Below are 17,500 nucleotides of genomic sequence, written 5' to 3' on the forward strand. Positions count from 1 at the left end.
GTTGTTCATCTAATCTCACTTAAACAATGACAGGTTCTTTCTGAGGAATATAAGCATTTCTGCTCTTTCTGCTGTCAGACGATTCCTTTTTTCATCCACAATATTGGATGCTGTACTAAACAGTCTTTCACTTTCAACACTCGTTGAAGGAGCACTCAGGAACTTTACTGCAACAGCAGCAAGGAGAGGAAAGCGGGCATGGTTGTCTGCCCAGTACTGGAAAGGGCCGTCTAGCTCACCCATTGTTGGTTCTTTCAAGTACATTTGCATCTGGATAACTGCTGCCTGGGTACCTTGTGCAGGTTCATCATGTTCCTCCAGAATTTTGTCATACAGACTGCTAAAGCTACTCTTACTTGTGGTAGGAGAACTAGCATCCACGTGAGCAACCTTTTCTGCTGGCTCTGGTTCTGGCTTCCTTGTCCCTGCTTTGTCAGCTGATGCCTTGGACAGTGCTCGCTCCATCTCTTGCTTGAGGAGATTCTTTGCCGTCCTGGCAGCTTCTCCCCCAGTAAAGAATCTGACACAAAAAACAAAATGGGTTGAGTACAACTTTATTTGTTGCTGCTGCAAGAGCCTGGCCTGCCTGGATGCACACAGACCCATAGAGATAATACACATTATATTTAAACTTAGACAATATTAATAATTAATGCATTAATAAAATATGCCTCACCTGTCCATGTAACGAGCATCCAGTAGAGTCGCAACAGCGTAGAGGGATTTACTTTCGATGCTGCTGAATCGCCTGTTGACAGCTTGGAGGAGTGCTTGGAGGAGTGTGCTCTTCGTTGTTTTGATGACGCTGTCGGTACTGTTCTCATCTGCTAGCAGACGTTTTAAAACAGCGACGGCTGGGATAACGTCGGCTGCAGTGGAGCTCGTCAACTCCTCGAACGGTTCCAGCACGGTCACAGTTTTTTCCAGTAAACCCCACTCGTTGGCTGATAAAGTTGCGGGTAAGTTGTAGTTGGCAGCATAAGCGCAGAGAGCTCGCTTCTCAGTCAGAAGGCGCTTGACCATGTAGAAAGAGCTATTCCATCTTGTCTGGACGTCTTGAACGAGACGAGCTGGAGTGGATGTGGTTCCCGCTCCCTGCATTTCACGCTGCAGGTCTTCCAAGCGAGACTGCGCCAGTTGGGAATGCTTGAAATGTGCGACAATCTTTCGGCTGTTTGCTAATTCATCGCTAACACTGCGTTGCAGCATCAGCCCTTCATGCACTACAAGCTGCAGCGTGTGAGCAAAACATCCCAGGCTAGGAACTGCCATGTCTTCCAAAGTGGCTTACTTGCGTTGTCCCGTAGAATGACGTGCAACTTTTCCAGAGGAATCCCCCAGTTATTTAGCATCTCGGCAATGGCGGCTGCTATTGTAGCTCGGTTGTGTGAACCCCGGCACTTTTTGACCTGAAGCACCGCGCAACAGAAGTGATGTGTCCCGGAGTCAACCCAGTGCACTGTAAGACTTATCAGTGACATTGGGCAGACATCTGAAGTCCAAATATCTGTAGTGAAGCTCAGGGCTGGAACTCCTTTCAGCTTCCGGCTAACTTGGCTGACACTCGGTTGTATAGTTCAGGTAGCGCTGTCTCTGATAAATATGTCCTGGAGGGTAAACTGTACCTTGGCTCCAAGTGTTCAATCAGGCTGCGAAATCCCTCATTTTCCACCACTGATAGCGGTTGGTCATCAAGTACAATGAAGTTGAGCAGCTTTTCTGTAATCCCCATGGCTTTAACGTTGTCTGCGGGGAGTTTACTTTGCTTCTTGAATGACTCCAGTAGTGATTCTTGGTGTCGCTTTTCTCCTTTCTGCCCCCTCGTTAAAAACTCCTCGTGCTCCCTCGGGTGGTGTTTTTTCAAATGTTTGATTAAATTAGTAGTGTTGAAAGTTGCGACGGAGGTTCTTGCTTTGCGGAGCTTCCAGAATAAAATATTTCCACACAGCGGACATTTCGTGGATAAAAGTTTGGCGCTGCTCATGCTAGCCAGCTACCTGTAAACTGCGGTGAGTGGACTTCCTGAAAGGAGCCGCGTCATCTGGGCACAGAGGACGCCTCCCAGCCCGGGATGTCTTATTTAGACATTACACAAGAGATAATTCTGGATCGGAAATTTGTGCAGGTTGGGTCGGAATTTTCCGATCCGTGATTTAAGTCCAAATCGGAGCCCGATTCCGATACTGGATCAGATCTGCCCAATCCCTAGTCGGAACCGCAGCTCTGCTACCAGCTCGGTGTCCAGAGAGGGTCCGGGTGGACCTCGGCATTCCTGATCTCACAGAGGACTTCCACCAGGCAGGTAGGCGTGGCTTAATGGTGTCTCATGCAGTTCTGAAACGAACCCCAGCTTATTCCAAACCAACATCTTCAGTTCCCGTCAGAACTAATCGCTTCTTTGGATTTGCGGGTTCTGATTTACATGACACGTCATCCATTCACCGCCTCATCCATTTTTAGTCGCACTATACACTTAGTTCTTAAATGAGCCTAGTTTAATTGTTAGTAATAAAATTTCTTAACTTTTAAACTTGACTCGTTCTATTCTGTTGTCTCTGAGTGAATACATAACGGTTACATGATCTCTGCATTAAAAAGACCCGATCTTCTGGTTTAACCAACCCCGATCCATGAGGCGGATTTCATATTTCCTATGGAATCCCACGCCTTACGGCTCATTAATTAAAATGTAAGAACCTCATTTTTCCCTTACAGCTGAGTCCCATTCTGTCCCGCTCTGAACTTGAGACAGTTCTCCACACCTTCATCTCCTCACGCTTAGACTACTGTAACTCTCTTTTCACGTGTCTGAGCAGAACCTCCCTGAACCGTCTACAGGTGGTTCAGAACGCCTGTGCTCGGCTTCTGACCAAGTTCTCCAAACACACCCACATCACCCCGATTTATGAAAAAAAACACTCAAACTGAGTTATTTTCTAGAAAATACTTTTTTTTTGCCTGGGGTGTTTAGTACAAATCAGTCTTGATTATGTTATGAAATATCTAAACTTGAGAATTTTTTGCATTTATAGTTTTTACATAGCAACAGATTTAACATTTACTATACACTCGAGCCATTAGAGGACAAAAACGTCCCATTGACTTTAATGCACACCACAGTTTTTGATCCTGTATCATCTGCAACAAATAATCATGCTTTCTGTGATGTTATGGTTTCATTTTGGACAAAAGTTGAATTCAGTCATGTCTCCTTATGTTGCCCAGTCGAGAAAGTTTACACATTTCTTTAGATCTTCTGCTGTTTTTATTGAAGTCAAAAGGCCAACCTGACCTCTGATAAGTAAATAAAACACAGTTTGACTCTCCTACTGAACTTCAAAGTGTAGAAAACAAAAACAATTAGTATTTTTATGCTCCTGCCACATTCAAACTCCTTGTAGTCTGGTTATCTGGTCATTTCACTTCTGTGAAAGCCACGGAGCTAAATGAAGAGGCATCTCTCTGTGGAACAAGTTCTGGATCAGCTCCTGCAGCCTGATACTCCTGGAGAAAATGAGGAGAGTGAAACATCTTCAGTGGACTTTGAGGTGGAGTCAGACCATTCTGTTTCCTTGACTTCTTCTCCTGACCTGTCCAGTGAAAGAGAAGGGAGGACAACGGATCCTGCTCCAGGATGGATTTCTAAAAGTGGGCAAGTCTGGTTTCCTACTAACGCAGAAACTTCCCACTATGTTCCTGCTGCAAGATGTTTGAATCCTGGGCCAACACGTTACGCCATCACACGTATTTACGATGTGGTATCCTCCTTTGATTTATTCTTCACTCCAGAAATGACTGAAATCATCGTCAACATGACAAATCTAAATGGAAGACGTGTGGTGAAGAACTGGTGGGATATTGATGACATCGCAGTGAGAGCATACATTGGGCTCCTGATTTTGGCTGGTGTGTACCAGTCCAAAGGGGAATCCACCTGCAGCCTTTGGGATTGACCACTGTGGACGTGCAATCTTCCTGGCCACCATGAGTCACACCAAATTCAAGATGATCAACTCCACCCTCCGGTTTGATGATGAGCTGAACAGGCCTTCCCGTCTCAGGCAGGACAAGCTGGCCCCTATCCGCTCGATTTGGGACATGTGGACCCATCGCCTCCAAATGCTTTTCAACACTGGGTTAGATGTGTGTGCTGATGAGCAGCTTGTCCCTTTCAGAGGCAGGTGCAAGTTTCACCAACATATGCCAAGTAAACCAGCAAAGTACGGATTGAAACTCTGGGTCACTGCTGATGTTGCCACTTCCTATGCCTGCAAGTGTCAGGTTAACACAGGGAAAGCTGCTGGTGAGGCTGCAGAGGTCGGCCAGGGAAAACGTGTCATTTTGGAGATGACCGAAGAGCTCCAAGGAGTCACTTCACATGCATGCATTCACACTTCTGCCCTTTCATAACAAACTGAACTACAAAGAGTTTGGATGTGCCTGAGCTCCAGCCAGGTGCATAAACATATTGTTTTTGTTTTCTACCCTTTGATGTTCAGTAGGAGAGTGAAACTGTGTTTTGTTTACATGCTGAGCTTCTGACTTCAATAAAAACAGCAGAAGATCTATAGAAATGTGTCAACTTTCTCGCCTGGGCAACATATGAAGAAATGACTGAATTTGGTGGTGAACAGTAAAAATCATAAATTTGACTACTTTTGTCCAAAATGAAACATTACATCACAGAAAGCATGAATATTTGCTGCAGATAATGCAGGATCAAAAACTGTGGTTTGCATTGAAGTCAATGGGATGTTTTTGTCCATAACAGGCACAAGAGGGTGGTAAATTTTAAATCTGCTGCTACACAAAAACTAAAAAAGCATAAAATGTGATATTTTGCCAGACTTGACATATCCAAGGCTAATTCCATGCTGTCGTTCTTTTTAAAACACAGAAACGGTTTCGTTACCTGTTTTTTTTAGAAAATAACTCTGTGCTGTTTTTTTTTTATTTTTTTTTTCTTCATAAATTACATCAATGACTTTTGAGTATTCAAAGTGGAATTTCAGGGGTTAAAATCTTCAAAATGATTGAATTTTTTTATGTTTGAGCAGGGCTGAAGTTGTTCAACAGATCTATGAAAAAAAAAGTAAAACAAAAAAAAACATTAATGTATACATTTTTTATAGCCACTTTTACAAGCGAACGTTTTTGTATGAAAATCAAAGTGAAGCCTGAGGGTTAAGGCTCATATGATTTATAGAGGCTCAAAGTTCAGTTTCCAGTTGTAAATACATTTCATTCTACTGTCAGTTTAAAGAAAAAATACAACTGTTATATGTGTGAAAACACAGTTACAGCTGTCTGTAATTCACATAATATGTTTCTGTGTTTTCTACAGATTTTCAACAGGTGGTTCTGGTTAAATAAGAAGCTTCAGAAGAACAGAGTGCTCGTGTCAACCACCAGCACCTAGATTTTCTCCACAAAAAGGAGGAACAGGAGAAACTCTGGTCTAGTATGGAGGGAGAGCATCTCCATTTGAATAAGGAGACTGATGCTGCCAGGCTTCAATCCTTTAGCCAAAAAACACATTTAAACAAACACAAGAGAGTCCAGACAAAGCAGAAGAATTTTGCCTGTGAGCACTGTGGACAAAGGTTTCACCAAAAGACTAATTTAACCACACACATGAGCGTCCACACAGGAGAGAAGCCTTTTGCTTGTGAGCTCTGTGGAACGAGATTTAGCCAAAAGACAACTTTAAACGGTCACATGAGAGTCCACACTGGAGATAAGCCCTTTCCTTGTGAGCTCTGTGGACAAAGATTTAGCCGAAAGTCAACTTTAAACAGTCACATGAGAGTCCACACTGGAGATAAGCCCTTTCCTTGTGAACTCTGTGGAACGAGATTTAGCCAAAAGGAACATTTAAACAGTCACATGAGAGTCCACACTGGAGATAAGCCCTTTCCTTGTGAACTCTGTGGAACGAGATTTAGCCGAAAGACACATTTAAACCGTCACATGAGAGTCCACACAGGAGAGAAATCTTTTGTCTGTGAGCTCTGTGGTAATAGATTTAGTGAAAAGGGAAGTTTAAACACACACATGAGAGTCCACACTGGACAGAAGCCTTTTGCTTGTGGGCTCTGTGGAACAAGATTTAGCGGAAAGTCAACTTTAAACAGTCACATGAGAGTCCACACTGGAGAGAAGCCTTTCGCCTGTGAGCTCTGTGGTAATAGATTTAGTGAAAAGGGAAGTTTAAACACACACATGAGAGTCCACACTGGACAGAAGCCTTTTGCTTGTGAGCTCTGTGGTAATAGATTTAGTGAAAAGGGAAGTTTAAACAAACACATGAAAGTCCACACAGGAGAGAAGCCATTCGCCTGTGAGCTCTGTGGTAATAGATTTAGTGAAAAGGGAAGTTTAAACACACACATGAGAGTCCACACTGGACAGAAGCCTTTTGCTTGTGGGCTCTGTGGAACAAGATTTAGCGGAAAGTCAACTTTAAACAGTCACATGAGAGTCCACACTGGAGAGAAGCCTTTCGCCTGTGAGCTCTGTGGTAATAGATTTAGTGAAAAGGGAAGTTTAAACACACACATGAGAGTCCACACTGGACAGAAGCCTTTTGCTTGTGAGCTCTGTGGTAATAGATTTAGTGAAAAGGGAAGTTTAAACAAACACATGAGAGTCCACACTGGAGAGAAGCCTTTTGCTTGTGAGCTCTGTGGACAAAGATTTAGCCGAAAGTCAACTTTAAACAGTCACATGAGAGTTCACACTGAAGAGAAGCCTTTCGCCTGTGAGCTCTGTGTTAATAGATTTAGTGAAAAGGGAAGTTTAAACAAACACATGAGAGTCCACACTGGAGAGAAGCCTTTCGCCTGTGAGCTCTGTGTTAATAGATTTAGTGAAAAGGGAAGTTTAAACAAACACATGAGAGTCCACACTGGAGAGAAGCCCTTTCCTTGTGAGCTTTGTGAAAAGAAATTTAGCTTAAAGTCAAATTTAAACAGTCACATGAGAGTCCACACTGGACAGAAGCCTTTTGCTTGTGAGCTCTGTGTAAAAAGATTTAGCCAAAAGACACATTTAAACAAACACATGAGAGTCCACACTGGCTTTTCGCCTGTGAGTTCGGTGGAAAAGATTTAACCCAAAAGATCAGTTTAAACGGTCACAAAAGAGTCCATAAAGGACAGAAGCCTTTTGCTTGTGAGCTCTGTGGACGAAGGTTTCGCTGAAATAAAACTTTAAACAATCATCTAAGCATCCACTAGGGCTGAACGATCTATTGCAGGGGTCTCCAACCTTTTTTGGCCCGTGAGCTACTTTTACACAATGAAGTACAGCAGAGTTACTGCCATATGATTTATTTACATTGATACTTTCCATGTGTGAATGTGCTTATGTTAAACATGCTATGCTTACTGTATTAACATGCATTGTACTCACAAGTTGATTTCTCTGTATTTCAGTACATCAGTATATATATTAAAAGTATAAGTAAACTAGTGACATTCTGAAAACCAAATTAAACAAAACATATTTAGTTTTTTAAACTAATCGGATACTTTCAGATAATGAATAACAAATCTACTTCATGTGAATGATTTGGTCATTTTTTTTAGAAGTTAAGTAACATACCCTAAATCCTCTAATACAGGCCTGTATTCATTTAACGGCCGGGTCTCATATTTTGGCCGGTGTCGGAGTCGGCGGAGGTGAATAATGGCTGGTCTCTTATTGTGGCCGGGTGGAATGTGGTAACAAGCAAGTACGGGGGCGGTTGTGTCATCGTCTCACTTTTGATTTGCCAGTGATAGACCGCGAGGGTAACTTTAACCGTGCGGAGACGAGGAGGAGGTGAAAATTTCATATCAAGTTCAAAGAGAACGTGCGCTGCAGAACACTGGGGAGCAATAGGGGTTGTATGAACTAGTCGACTTCACTATAGTGACTTTTTATGTCTGTCATTGACTAGTCGCTGTCACGTGATAATGACCGGCAAGATGCAGCCCTCGGAAAAGACAGCAGCCTGTCAGCAGGTGACAAGCTCCTGCTTTCTGGGGGGGCAACGCGCTGTGCCAGAGCGTCAGTACTGACACGCGATCGTGGGTTTCGCTGCTGTGGAGCGGGGCGCATCACCTTGTCCTCCGGTGACGCACCGATCACTGATGCGGCCGCCAAGCAGGGAGCACTCCGCTGTTTTTGCAGTCGGTAGATCTGCGTCCTGAGCACGGCCACAGTAACGTTATCAAATCAGGTGTCGCCACCTCAAAAACTAACACGCGATCGTTCATGTCGGTTCATTTCCATTAATGTTTTCTGGTAGATCTTTTAGAACTGCAGTTCAAAGGTAACTCATAAGGTGAATATATATGAACCCAGTTAGCAGTTTCTCTTTAGGATTGAGAGGAGATGCAGGAAGATAATAAACAGGCAGGACAGAAAAATAGTCAAATAAAAACAAGTTAGTTTTTGTACCTGGTTGCAACAAACAGACACCATTGAAGGTAATCAGAAGTGAGGAACAGAAAATGAAATAATTATTTTAATGTTTAGAGCAGCAGGAACTCCGAGAGGCTGCAAGCGCGTCAGTGAGTTTGCGTCCGCTGCGCAGGGGGAGGGGGGAGAGGGCTGAAGCAGGGGGAGGGGGGAGAGGGCTGAAGCAGAAACTACCATTGTTAAAAGAAATGTGTTTAACTTTGAAAATGTGAGCGCAATTTTAATTGTCAAAAACTCCAGCGAACCATTAGTTCATTTTGCTCAAATAGAAATAGAGGCCTGCCTCTAATACTGGCCCTCCTTCCAATAAAGGCCTGGAGCTTGATGAGCTTGAGTCAAATACAGGCCTGGGCCTGTATTAGAGGATTTACAGTAACTTTTTAAGCGCACAGGAACAGCTAACCTGTAAAGCTGATGATATTTTAAATAAAATACAAGCTAAATGTGATGAAAACACAAAAGTCTAAATAGTTTGAATTGAAGTAAAAATTTAAAATCAGAAATAAGACTTGTTCCTGCTCTCCTGATGTACTGAATAATTTTTATGGGGTTTTTTTTTTTTGGTCATGAAAGTTAAGTTTTGCTGCGTTTATTGCTGACAATATGAAGGTTGGAGGTTTATCCTTTTTTCTGCATCTTGTAGTTTTTTTTCTCCGCACGTCTCTAAATAAAGTAAAATTTTCTAGTGCAGAGTGGAGACAACTCATAGAAGCACTGATTTGATCTCATTTCAGAGAAAAATAGAACAGGTTAGATGCACCTAATAAATAAAATTATAACAAACTCAGGAATCTGTTTCTTTGCTTCACTGTTCTGGTGCTGAGAATATCACTAATGCGGATCAAAGGAGATCCACAAATGAATGCACCTCTTAGTAGGGCTGCTCGATTATGGCAAAAATAATAATCACGATTATTGTGACTGAAATTGAGATCACGATTATTTAGGACGATTTTTCTATTCATGTTGATTTTATTTGTTTTTATTCAGTCATAAAATTGTTCAGGACACAATCAGGACAAAAAGAAATAAGAAACAAGATGATCACTATAATAACTCCTGATTCCCAGTATAAAAAGACCAATATACCAACACATTCTCACACCCTAAGCGTCGGAAACAAACGCTTGGTCAGCCACCCTCCACGTCAGACCCCAGACACCAAAAGTGCCCTTTTTCGTTACTTATGTGCGAAAAGGGGGTTTTCCCTGCATATCCCAATGCAGCGTAAAACTGACGTGATTAGATATCCGCTGATGCGGCACCGAACCAGCTCATTTAACCGCACCTAAACCTTAACGTTTCACTATTTATAACCTTCCCCTCTCCCTCATCCTAACCTTAACCCTCATTTAACCGATGCGGCACCGAACCAGCTTGTTTAACCGCACCTAAACGTTAAATGCGGCACCGGACCAGCTCCGCACCGAACCAGCTCGTTTAACCGCACCTAAACCTTAACGTTTCACTATTTATAACCTTCCCCTCACCCTCATCCTAACCTTAACCCTCATTTAACCGATGCGGCACCGAACCAGCTCGTTTAACCGCACCTATACGTTAAATGCGGCACCGGACCAGCTCCGCACCGAACCAGCTCATTGAACCTCACCTAAACCTTAACGTTTCACTATTTATAACCTTCCCCTCTCCCTCAACCTAACCTTAACCCTCTTGCTACCTAAAACGTTACTTTCACTGTGATCAAGCGTTTGTTTCGCATGCATTCTGACTCTGACTGACAGTCAGTTTTCGTATTTGCCGCCCAACGGGAACGTTAGAACATACCATCTGGCGAGGGGGAGGGTACACATACCCTCTACTTTAAACCTCCACCGTGGTAGTTGAAACCTCCCCCTCGCGTTGGCTTGGTCCAAACTCGACCAATGACGAGGCGGCTCCTGCCGTTCACTTTTACAGCCGTTCACAGCCGGCTTTTAGAGCGATCGACACATCACTAACGCGTTCGCTAGCAAGATGGTTAAGGTTAGGATAGGGGTGAGGAGAAGGTTAAATAAGAAGATAAGGTTAAATAAGAGGATAAGGTTAAGGTGATGTACAATGAGCTTGTTTGGTGCCCTGGCTGCGGACATCCAATCACGTCAGTTTTACACTGCATTGGGATCTGCAGTCAAATAAGGGAAAAAACCCTTTTCGCACATAACGAAAAAGGGCACTTTGGGCATCAGGGGTCTGACGTGGATGGTGGCTGACCAAGCGTTTGTTTTTGACGCGCTGTGAGTGAGAATGTGTTGAATATACTTATAGCTCATAGTTTATGACCCAAGGGCTATAGACCTTGGTTTAACTCATGTAAGTTTAACCAGTACAGACCCAAAAACCAATATCTTGCAAATACTGACAGCAAGAATTATACAGTGGCATTTATAACAAATAAATGCAAATAAATTGATGTTCACAAAATGATGCATAACATTTATTGAGCCGTGTCAAGGTGCTGTAGGAGAGTGCACTAGCACCGTGTCCTCAGAGAGATTAGTTATTATTTATCAGCGTGAGGAACTTATTTCTACCTTATTTATAAACTATGTATTTACAAGTTAATCAGTTATTGTAATAAATGTCCCAACCACAGCTGCACCCCCCACCCCCCAACCCGGTCTCACAGCATTCAGGACAAGCTGCACGTATGTTTAGCACGCCGCACGCGCACATTTAGCCGTTTTTAGCGGCTCAGGAGTCCGCAGGTACGGTGTGTGTCACTCACTCTGGTTAATCGAACAGGGAGCCGGCTCCGAGAGCTGTTTCTTTAGCGACTGACACATCACTGCATCATTCCCTTTCAGGGTCCGAAATAAAATTTTTTACTCACCGGCCAAGTTGGCTGGTAGATGATGAAAATCTACCGGCCAAGCATATTTTTTACCGGCCAAAATTCTAAATGATTTAGATCTACCTAAAGCATGTAATTCTATATAATGTTGATTCCAAACAGAGTGACAAAATAATTAAAACATCAATTAATAAGAAAAACAACTCTTTTGTCATTTTTACTATTTATTTATTTTTAGAGATGTTTTCATGAACTCTTTCATTGAAATCTAGTCAGACTCCTTGTTTTTTCTGTCCATGAAGTCTGGCCTCCTGCTTCTGACACCGTCTGTGGGCCAAAGCATTACAGCCTCATTTGGGTCATAGTCCTTGATCTCTGGAGAACACAGCTGCACCATGAGAATATCTGAAAGTCACGGTAACCGGTGTAGCGGTAAACCCCGGTAAAGAAGTTTACAATAATAATTACCGTCTTGTTTAAAAAAAAATTATTTCAGTGGATTACCGTGGCTGCGGTGTAGGCGCGGTGACCCTTACCAGCCACCGTATCATCTGCTGGAAGTTGCCAGCGGCACATGCGCACTTTGTTGTTTACGACCAAAACTTTCTTTCAGCTAAAGCTGAAATAATGGCCAGAGGAGACTGTAGCACTTGGGACATTTACTATCTCTCAAAGAAGACAAAGTGGGAAGTATGGGCATTTATTGGACATTTGAAGAATGCAGAGGGACAGTTGTCTGTGAAAGGCAGCAACGCTACGTGGCCATCATAATGTAGCCATTGTCTCACGACTCCGCCATCTCCGGTTCGCCACTTTTCACAAAATCTTCTGGTTGCCACTGGTCCTGGTGGTTTTTCTTCCAGCTCGACGAGTTTTCTTTTGGAAGGCTGGCTGACTCCAGTTAAAAATCGCCACATTTCACTGCTAGTTTTAACACGAAGCTAACTGCTAACTTGATAAACTGATTGAATGGGATAGGTGGAAATGACGTTGGATGCTGCGTTCACGTATCGCGTACGTTTGTGTACGTTGCATGCAGGCGGGAGGAGTATCACAAATCCATGGAAGATGACTGATAAACATAACTAATTTGGTGCGAACATTTACTCGCCAGGTGGCAGGTAGAGCAAAAAAATGTACTCGCCAAATGGAGCAATTTACTCGCATTTGGCGAGTGTTAATTTCGGACCCTGTTCCCTTTCCTAATGTCCTGAAGAACGGTCCGGAGCGCAGGCGGAGAGTTTAGCTAACCTGCAGGAAACATTGACGACAGTTATCCAGAAAGTAGCTAAGGGTTACCAGAGATGTTGCTGAGGTGTTCGTTAGGTACTTTTAAGATTTAAAAAGTCAAGAAGGGGGTCTGAGAAGCTGTTAGAAATAGCGTCAAAGTTGCCAAGTTGGCAACACCCTAGGAGGAGCGCTTCATCTGCAACTCAGGGCAGCGCAAGTGGGAGGAGCAAATAATCGGCTTGTTTTGTTTTTTATAATCTTTCAAAACTCAGATCGAAATCGTGATTAAAATTTGATTAATTGAGCAGCCCTACCTCTTAGTTATTATTTGGAGACTACATTTACTGCAGCTGGCAGAGGCAGAGATTTTTTCTATTGATACACGGAATTTACAAAATCATTTTAAATTTTAATAGGGGAAGACTGCAGGAGGGAGCGGTAAAATACAGGGGGTCCCCAGCAAAAACAAACTACGAGCCTCATGAAACCCGCTGGTTTTCCATCAGGCAGTCACGGGGCAGCTCCAACGACCCAGTGGCTGTGCTGGGTCAATGTTATCGAGCTCAGTCCGGCTCGGCTGTGAGCGAGCTGAGGCGACGTCGTGCTCTGCTTAAGAAGAGGTGTTATTTTCCCGATTCAGAAGAAGCGTTCAACGTGTTTTTACGCTTTCTCCGAGACTTGTTATGTCGCTAAGTTGTTAGCGCCGCGCGATAACACGTCAATAGTGCAGTGTAGCCTGCTGGAGGTTTTAAGGGTTCAGATGAAAACACCCGACCTCTCAGGCTGCTCACACATCGATCTTAAGTTGCCACTGTTGCGCTCACATCGTAATACAGTATTAGATGCGGTTAAAGTCAGACATGAAAAAATAAATACATTTTACATGAATAAGTGATGATTATCCTGGTGGGGAGAGGAAATCCTGTCAAGATCGTCAACGCTCGTTTATCTTAATGCTATTGAAACATGTAAACCAAAAAGCATTATATCCACTGCTACCTTTATGCTGTAACTTCACCCTGCCCTGCCTGCTCCTCCTTGCTGCCTGCCAGCTGTGATCACAAGCGACAACATAGTAGTTCCCGCTGCTCCCTCGTGAAACAGATAAAAAAAAATCAAAACTTGGGATCTTGTAGGCGTGGCGGTGGGATTTCAGCCCGCCACGGCTACGCCTATGTAAGGGAAACCCTTGTGTAGTTACTGTGTAAAGCAGTATTTACGAGGAATGATTAATAAAAATAAAAACTAGAGTTGAACCTGAGTTACATGGTAATAACAATTTAAGAACTCAGAAACAATAATATACTAACTTACAAAGTAATTACCATGTAAGTACTAAGTAATTAGAGGACTGTAAAAGAAAGCGCTACCAATAATTGTACTTAATATGCTTTTATTTTTGTGTGCTATGTTCTGTGTCAATATTCTTTGATTTTATTTTACACAACATGATGTGACATTTTAACTATTTCATTTCACTTGTGATTGTTTTAACTATGTGAAGCACATTGGGCTACCGTTTTGTGTATGAAATGGGCTATATAATAAACTTGACTTGAGAGAGAGTTCACAATCATGTTTTGTTACTAAATGAGACACTCAGCTGAAACTGGGGGAAATATATGATGAATCTAAATCACAGGAGATGTCCAGAGTTTTTAAAGCCTGTGTTCATCATGTTGTGGGGACCACAAAGAGGCTACACTCGCACCCAGTTCTTGGTACCACAGACGTATATATTGACTTGGGACTATTTGTATGTAAATATTGTTGACTGCTTGGCCGCTTGATCAGAACCAGAAACGTATGTGTAACAGACCATCTGGGTGTTCAAGGGGCCGTATGTGGAGGGCCACACAGAGGCTACGCTCACACCCAGTTCTTTGGACTGTTTGTATGTAGATGTAGCAGGACTGGTTGGTGTCTTAACCAGTTGATCGGCCAGCCTATCACACATATTAATCAAACCAGCCCACCATTAAAACATATTACAGATGATAACAACTCTACTGCTTGTACTATAAGATTAATGCACACAATTTAATTTAAGACATTTAACTGCATGTGTGCGCGTGTGTGTTTGCACTGAATGTGTTTGTGTACATGGTTCACACGTGTGTAGGGTTAATCTACATACTAGAACTAACGCTGTTGCTATCAGCTTTGTTAGATTCTGAGAAAGACAAACAAGTTAACATATGAAGCTTCTATCATATATAAACATCTAGGATATTAATATAATCGATAGAAGTTCATACACCAACGAGCTTGGTTTATATTTAATCTACGGATTAATATTTAATTTAAGATGTTGAAATTAATAGCAAAAGTTTATTTATTAAACAGAAGACTTAATAAGGTTCTTTGCTGATTCAATAACTGAAAATGCACACCATTCTGTGTTTCATTCAAAGAAGAGTCAGGTTTAAAAATTTAAGAATTTATTACTAACAATTTCAAATCTGACAGCTTAAAATAGACAATTTATGAATAGCAATTTATAAATGACAAATTTGAACAACAATTTTGATATTAAAACTTGTTATTAAAGCAACCCCTGTGTCTGGATGGAAAACTAAGTGGAATGATGAGGTTTGGATGCGTGAATGAAATCTCAGAAGCTTTCTTTCAGAGGGAGAACGCGTTCTGGGTGAAACGTTGGTTTTGCAGCTAACTGATGGTTTCTTAGAGAGAACAACATCAGACACAATCTGTGTTCTACCTCACCGTTCAGACGACCCTCTGTGTGGATCTGGAGGTCTGGAGGATGTTGTCAGCCTCGGGGGTACTCAGGTCCAGCAGATGACCAAGGGTACCGACTTTCTCTGGTCCTAGAGTTGCCGTGAGGTGCACAGGTAGATGTGGCTTTGCATCCGGGCAGATTCTTAAGGAATCTCGTAGTGACAGCTGGTTATAGGTGCGTTTATTCAGAGCTATTCTATCGGCGTGACAGAACGCTTAGTGAGGAGTCAGGCGGCCGACCCTTCTCCTCTGGGATACTCTCGTTGTCACGAAGAAGTATCAGCTTGGTTCAAGAACTGAACTTAAGCTGTGGAGCTTTGGTTTTAACAAAACCTCAGAACACGCCCTCTCAGAGACAGGAAGCATGACTATGGAAGACATGTGAGGCAGTTACCTTGAAGTGAGTCCTGCATGAGGTGTAAACACGTGCAAAAGACCTTCTGGTTACTGAACACACATTACTGATTATCATAAATAATAATTATTATTAACCAAAGAATTATAAGTCATTTCATTAGTTAAAAATACATTTATAATGAACCATGATGATCATTTATGATGATTATAGTAAACCTTATAATAAAAGAGTTTATTAAATTATTTGATTAGAGTTGAAGGTCCTTCATCTCGTGATGGAACAGCAAACAGATAAACAGTCAGATTGAAGACGGTGTTATTGTAGACTATTCGGCTCCTGGTGGTTTAATCTGTGGATGGAAGTTACAGCTCGACCCAGCTGTGACCCAGCTGGAAAGAGTGAACTTTGCCCCACAAAATGAGGCCATTCATGATGCTACACGTGCTACCATCAAGAACAAAGTAGAAATTCAGCGAAATAAAGCAAATTGACTACATATTAATTTGGTACAAGTGTGAACCTAGAGCCCCACGACTGTTATTATTTTAGGTACGGAGAGTGATCACGCTAGATCAAACAGTGGGCTGAGACAATGTCTTCCTCCAAACTTGAGTTTATTTACACACAATGCATAAAACAAGTTCTTCTGTTACAACCCAACCAGGTCTGGGATCCTGGGAGGGCTAACACAGGTACGTGAGTGCAAAAACATTAAAATAGGGAGCAGTACACCAAATCACATTTGATAAAACAAACATTTTATCAACAAAAAGCGTCCCTCATCGTCGTCGTCTTCCTCCGCTTATCCGGGTCCGGGTCGCGGGGGCAGCATCCCAACTAGGGAGCTCCAGACCGTCCTCTCCCCCGTGTAGCGTTATGAATATGCCATTTCTGCCCTTAACAGCTGCCCTTTGACACAGTGACAGTGTGCATAAATTGCCAAGGTCGTGCGCTTGCTTCTGATGTTTACATTCCAGCAAAGAAGACAGAAGAAGGACGAAGAACGCTTTTCATTAGTTAATCAAAGAACTTTATTTCTAATAAACCTAATCAAAACAACTGCTGGTCAATAATAATCAGGTGACCGATCTGTGAAATCACAATGTTATGATTTATGTGTTTAATGAATAACAGGACTTTGGGCTAACTGAGCTAGACATCCTGATTCACATAAGGTAAACACATGACACATTGTTCACTCATCCAATCAGAGCTTCCTTTCTGATGCGTGGCAGAGTTCTGTGGTGTTTAGTTAATCTGTCCACTCCGATTCGCTAAGAATCATAAACAACTAAGCTTAATAAAACAGAACAACACCATTTTAGTTTAGTTCAACGCAGTTCAAACCAAGTACTCGACCAGCTCTCAAATCCATCATCGCTAAGTGAAGTACAGACTGGCCAGCTGTATTTTCTACTTTTAAGCTGAGAACTGTCAAGCTGGAAAATTCTGTCGTTTTATCAACAAGATGACGGTTCCTTCAGAATAAAAGCTGAACTCTCTGACCCAAAAAGGGGGGTCTCTGCGTGACGCTGAAAACCTGCCGTTGTACCGGGAGACGATCTATAGACTGGTTTGTCGTGCTGCCGACACTGTTTCGCCAGTTCCAGCACCAAGGAGGGTCCGAGGACCTGGCATCCGGATCTAACACGGAAGTCTCTGCACGGTACGTAGATCGGCATAGATAGCGTCTCATGTCTTCCTCCTGAAGTCCATCGTCGGTCAGTTAGGAGCAAACAACATCTCGCACTCAGACTCGCCTCCACCAGATGGAGATTCTGAACTGACACACACACACCAACACTTCAGCATTACATTCATCTGCATCCATCATTAGAGAGTTAGTCCTGGTGATTGTTTCAAATAATTATAAAATAAATATTCTTAAACATCCCATCTCTCTCTCTCTC

The 17,500-nt window shown here is 42.6% G+C and overlaps 2 protein-coding genes across 14 annotated transcripts in view; both read left to right on the plus strand.

Moving 5' to 3' along the window:
- LOC129157291 (zinc finger protein 271-like) overlaps window positions 1–17,500 on the plus strand; it is a 146,372-nt gene that overhangs the window by 65,724 nt on the left and 63,148 nt on the right. The gene's annotated exons all lie outside the window — the stretch shown is intronic.
- LOC129157258 (zinc finger protein 84-like) lies at window positions 5,280–14,055 on the plus strand. Its single transcript, XM_070542955.1, has one exon. It carries the CDS (start codon window positions 5,464–5,466, stop codon window positions 7,111–7,113), a length of 1,650 nt encoding a protein of 549 aa, XP_070399056.1. The 5' UTR covers window positions 5,280–5,463; the 3' UTR covers window positions 7,114–14,055.

The sequence above is a fragment of the Nothobranchius furzeri genome, chromosome 12 (genome assembly GCF_043380555.1).
Source record: "Nothobranchius furzeri strain GRZ-AD chromosome 12, NfurGRZ-RIMD1, whole genome shotgun sequence".
Lineage (NCBI taxonomy): Eukaryota > Metazoa > Chordata > Actinopteri > Cyprinodontiformes > Nothobranchiidae > Nothobranchius > Nothobranchius furzeri.